The sequence below is a fragment of the Ipomoea nil genome, unplaced genomic scaffold (genome assembly GCF_001879475.1).
Source record: "Ipomoea nil cultivar Tokyo-kokei standard unplaced genomic scaffold, Asagao_1.1 scaffold2826, whole genome shotgun sequence".
Taxonomy (NCBI): Eukaryota; Viridiplantae; Streptophyta; class Magnoliopsida; order Solanales; family Convolvulaceae; genus Ipomoea; species Ipomoea nil.
Genome location: NW_017619254.1, coordinates 3,145,228 through 3,151,042, shown reverse-complemented (window position 1 = coordinate 3,151,042; position 5,815 = coordinate 3,145,228). Strand labels below are relative to the sequence as shown.

At 33.0% G+C, this 5,815-nt stretch overlaps 1 protein-coding gene across 1 annotated transcript; it reads right to left on the bottom strand.

The window, feature by feature from the left end:
• Nucleotides 1–210: 210 nt before the first annotated feature.
• Nucleotides 211–769, bottom strand: LOC109158866 (wound-induced protein 1-like). The gene has a single exon (XM_019306756.1). It carries the CDS (start codon nucleotides 767–769, stop codon nucleotides 275–277), a length of 495 nt encoding a protein of 164 aa, XP_019162301.1. The 3' UTR covers nucleotides 211–274.
• Between the last annotated feature and the right edge of the window lie 5,046 nt (nucleotides 770–5,815).

Sequence of the window (5,815 nt, the reverse complement as noted above, 5' to 3'; positions counted from 1 at the left end):
AGGTCAACAACGGTCTGAGGTTGCAAGGTCAATGTAAATATCTATTTTATCACTGCTTGAAATGAAAATTTTTTTTCCAATGAGATTTTGACAGAAAATTGGCCGGAAGGACCATTTTTGCAACAAAAACAATAGTTGTGAACTAAAATTACAAGATTTGAAAATTATGGATCAATCCTGATAGTGTCAATATAGTCGTGGGCAAAAAGTGCAAAAAACTCTATTTGAATACTTAACGAATAATAGAGTAATTTCTTAACAACCAATACGGGCATTAACCATCAATGGCGAGCACAAGGCCCGGCAAGGTGCGTTTGGCGATGTCTCTGGGGTGGCTCCGCCACACCGTCGACTTGGAACTCCTCACGCCTCTCAGCTCCTTCACAATCAGCCACGTATTGAAATACTCTCTGAACTGAGTGATCACCCCATCTTTCACCGTCCAAACGTGCACCCAATAAGCCTGCGCTCCTTCCCATCCCTCCACAACCACGCGCTCCCCGCCGATCGCGTCCACGCTCCGCGGCTCGAATTTGAAATCCTCCGCCGCCGCCGCCGATGATTTTCCGGTGAGCATGTTCATCATGTGGTGGCACTTCTGTGGCCCGTGGAACCACCATTCCAGGTCGCCGCCAATGATTCCGGCGGCCTTTCTAGTGTCGCCGCTTGCCATTGCCTCGTAAAGAGTTCTCACGATGGCCTTGTTTTGGTTTTCCGCTTCTGAAATCAACGGATATTCTGCATTTTCAACCTCCATTGAATTCCCCATTCTAATGGAAATGTAACAAACAATACTACGCATTAATTGTAGCTTCTCTGATTCCCTTAATATAGTTGCCAACTGGGAAAGTAGATAGAGAGAAAAAAGGGAGAAAATAAAAGAAATATAATTATGACATTTAAAAAACGCACAAATTGCACGTCCTTTTCTCATTGACAGGGGCACACCAAAAAAAAAAAAAAAAAAAAAAAAAAGATGATTTGCAAGAAAAGAACTTCATAAAAACCCTGTCTCGAATAGTACAAAAAACTTGTCCTAATTTTTATTAAAAAAAAAAAAATTTTAAAATCTATTGAGGTGGATGCTCTTAAAGCATGTACAAGGAACCAGGCAAAACACTAAAATGAAAAAAAAAAAAAAAAATAGTTGTGAAGTGCTCCATTTGGCGCGGCAAAACAACAAAAAAATGGTGTGAGATGAATAGTGCAACGTCAAATATAGCACTACACTGTTCATCTCACGCCATTTTGGTGTGGTTTTTTTCTTTTCATTTTGCCCATTGCTTTTATTTTTAATTCCTTTATTTAATTTTAATGTATTTGTATATTTTATTAAAATATAAAATATAAATTTTATATTATTAAAAATAAATTATATCATTGGAAAGATATTATCAAGACGATTAAAACAAGACTAATATTAAACATAGATTAATTAAAAATGAAACTACACACATAAATCATAATTTTGACATAAAGCAAATTATATCTAAAATTATTTTAAACATACTTAAATTCAATAATCTTCAAGACTAATTTGTGTTTCGTGATACATTGATTGAGCATATGTGGGAACGATATGGTAATTCTTAAAATTAAATGTAATGGATGTTCTATGATATATCATTGTGGAATAAAAATAATATTTGCATTATAATTATATTTTATATTAAAATATTTAAAGTTATAATACAAAGTCTTAGTTTATGAGAAACAAATTATTTTAGTGAAGAAATAAAATTTTGTGTAATGGGTTGGAAATAAAAAAAAATTTGGTGTAAGAATATGATGAGAATATTTCTTTTTTGGGGGAGACGGAGTGGGGGGAAGGGGAGGAGTACATCCAAAGATCAGTAAAATTTGGTGCATATAGTTTGAGATGCTCTTAGTAATCAGCTTATATATATTACTGGGCCCCACAGTCATCTCCCTTTAAGTAGTTTAAGATTAATTACCTTTCAATATATATAATATTTCAAGCTATATACTTAGGTTATTCTAATTTTGCCGGACTACTTCTAAGTTTACAGGACTCATCCATATAGCCATTGCAGATGCAAATTATGAGTCGCGTAATCAGTTCACCGGTAAAATCCTAATCACGTACATTCATGATTCAATGCATGCACAATGAATCTAATCCATATTTTCTACTATTCTGGACCTTAACCTCAATGCTGCCGCCTTCAGTTGTGACATAATAAGTCAGGTGACGAACCACTACGCTAAGCTCTAGAGACAAAGTTATTGATTTTTACTCGGTGTAATAAGTATCGCTGTACGCCTTTCTCATTAAATATTGTGGTATACTGGTATAAACTACTAACAAACGAATTCCTTGTTTCCGATGGAGATCGATCCATATATGTTTCCGCCGCTTGATCTAATAACATTTGACCGGAACAAACAAGTTCATCGTTATGCCAAAATATGACATTTATTGGTGAATTGCATGCTCTGACCTGTTACTCGATCTGTACAACGAACGCCAAAATTAAATTACAAAAGAGTAGGACAGGAAAGAGTTTTAATTTGGTGATGAGCCCAAATATATATGTTGAGACAACCTAACCTAGCGATGAAATTGAAGTTGTTTTTTTGAGGGTTTTGTAATTTGTCATCACTTGAATTGATGACTGCCAAACTTGCACCAGCATATTCTGTATTGCTTTAATTCCATGCATAATTCTGTTGCCTTTGACTGTGAAACCTATAAATTTATGCCATATATATGTCTTGTTTGTATTCTAGTTTTTGGAACACCACCGATATACAATTTTTAAGTAACAACCAACTAAATTACCTAATCAAACATCTAGTAACGAGGAAAAAAATTCAAGTTGTGCATGTAATTATTGCGGGTGCACACAAGTCACCTTTTTAGGTGTGAGAGAAAGCATTTATACTATACAATTCAATTGTTTTCTAAAAGGAATTACATGTATATATTTACTAGTAAAACTCATTTTCCATTCCGTTGTGTGACAAATTAAAGGCTACTTTCAAACCTTTCTAGCTAACTCTATTTTCTAACTTAAATGGTCTATTTGAGAATTGATTTATCATTAATCCATTTTTCGTTTTGAGCATACAATATATCGATTTAGGGGGCGAGGCAATTGCCTCCATTACCAAACCTCTCGATTCGCCCCATACAATCATACAAATATATCCAGTATAACTGAGCTTGTATTGTTGACATCAATGCATTTATATGATTATAGTAAGTACAACTTGACATTGATACTGATCAACACTTCGACACACATATATAACGTAATATTGTTTCATCAGATTCAAGGAAAAAGTCATTAACGATAGAAGCAATCAAACAAATAATGCAACCTCCACGGGAAGCTTATATGTACTTCTGTGGTAAATATACTGGTTTATACGATGAAGTTTACTTATCATATGATGTACAAGCTTGGATTTACTAACAACGGGTCGGAGGCTCCCGAGCTAATAAAAAGAGTTGGGTAAAAGTTCCAAAAGTCCCACCTTTCTAGCAATACTTGATGGGAAATATATCTTGAGTGTATATTCGCGTTGTATGTGCTTGGTATGCACTTCGTAGGGCACGAAGATCAATTCCCGACCACATCCAACCTGATATAGATTCAACACGACCAGATCCCGATATACCGACCCATATAAAGCTATTTGTGAGGAATCTTGAGCTTGATCTAGACCTTAGGGCTCAGGTAGGATTGTCGCCCCGTAATGGAAAACTCATACGGGAAGTGGCTTGGCGCCCAGTCAAACCTCTTCATCCATAGGTTAAGGCAGGAATCTTGTGGCACGTAAACACCTCTACGCGGTCTTTGAGACAACCGAGTGCATGTACAACACGTGGGGGACATATCGACTCCCCGGCATGTGTTCTCTCCTTTACCCCTATAAATACCACATTTATTGTTAGAAAAGGGGAACTTTTGGAACTTTTACCCAACTCTTTTTAGCTCGGGAACTTCCGACCCACTGTCACTAAACCCGAGCTTGTACACCATCTGATAAGTAGACTTCATCGTATAATTATAATGGCCATGTTTGGTAAAATGGCTGTGAGCTTATAACTGTTAGTTGTTAGCTGATTGTGTTAGTTAGAGGGTATAAATAATTGATAACATTAACTGATTGTAGAAAAGTGTTTGGTAAATTAGCTGTTAGCTGTTAGCTGTTTGGTATAATTTCTTTTCTCAAAAAGCTAATTGAAAAAGTTGCTTGGGGTAGCTTTTTCAATTTTAGCTTTTTGGAGTTGCAAAAGGCTAATTAACCAAATATTTATATTGATATTTTAAAGGCTAATTAACCAAATATTTATATTGATATTTTAACTAAATCAAACAATTAATAGTGGTCAAATAAACAAAAATTAGCCTATAGGCCAATTTTTTACCAAACAGGGCCAATATGTTTACTGATGTTGTTGCACAATAATTAAAGAGCTATGTAATTAAGTTATAACATATGAATTTATAAATTTTCCTTATATATATAATTGAGACCTCAATTGTTGTTATATATATGAACTATTCATCTTGTAAACTTTTATTGATATTTTGAATTTTTTTTTTATAAGATTGATTAGATGATGAAATTTTATTTTAAAATTCTTAAAATAGAGAGAAAGTTTGTCTCTATGTATCTGCTTGTAATTGAAGAAAGAAAACAAAGTCGTGCAATTATTAGAGCTTAGCTTAGTAGTCCGATCCCTTTCAAACTTTTCATTCATAGCTCATCACTGTATAAATTGGGGCTATGAAAATAAATGTTCGACAAGCAAATTCCAATTTAGCTGTCAATAAAGACAAATTAATAAATACAATTAAATTATATTACCGACCATGATGTTGAATATAAAATACATAAACTAATAAAAATATTGAATATAATTAGATATTCCTAAAACACCCATACATATTTATGATATCCCTGAAAATCTGAAATACATATGAACATGTATATTCTAGAGATACCTAATTTTATTTACACACTCCTCTAAATTATTGGTATCAAAGCAACAAGTACGATTACACATTATGAAATTGTTATTATATTATAAAATAATAAATTTCACTTATAACGTAGCATTTGGTAATTAAGTGTAAAATTATAAAAATATTTTATTTTTTATTGATCATTCTCAAGTCTCAAGTCAAGATGTCACATGATAAATCTCACTTGATAGACAACTAATAAAACTTTACTATGTTAATGATGTTGTGTTATATAGAAAAAATAATAATACAATTATAATTGATGAAAGGATCGATAATATTAATTAAGTTCAATGAATATATTTGAGTCTACGATCAAAAATATTATAAAAGACAAAATAAAAGTACGATAAGACATAATAATGGTCCATCTCCTTCAGTTGTACGTACTCGGATTGCACAAAATACTCAATGAATAATAATACTACATGCAATACATGGTTCATGGTCGCTTTATTACCTATATCATTAACACTTTATTATGTACTCCTTACTATAAAGTAGTAATCACATATAGGGATGACTACGCGTCAAGTACCTCATAAATTGTAGTAATAGAACATTTTTAGATAGTGGTTAATTAAGTTTGGAAGGAATAATTTAAATAAAAAAGTTTGTCAAAATTTTAAATAATGGTGAAATATATGTAGTTCATGCATGTCAAGTAGCTTGTAGCTTAATAGTATTTTCGTGGCTCTCCTAACTAGGGGATTACAGATTTAAACCCTAGTAAGTTGATAAAGTACGAGTTTCTTTGGCCGAGCTTATATCTTATTTGCTATAAGTTCTGTTTGGTAATGTTTTCAAAATAAGTT

Excerpts from the sequence above, each read along its gene's own strand:
- LOC109158866 (XM_019306756.1), bottom strand. The coding sequence starts at position 769 with ATGGGGAATTCAATGGAGGTTGAAAATGCAGAATATCCGTTGATTTCA.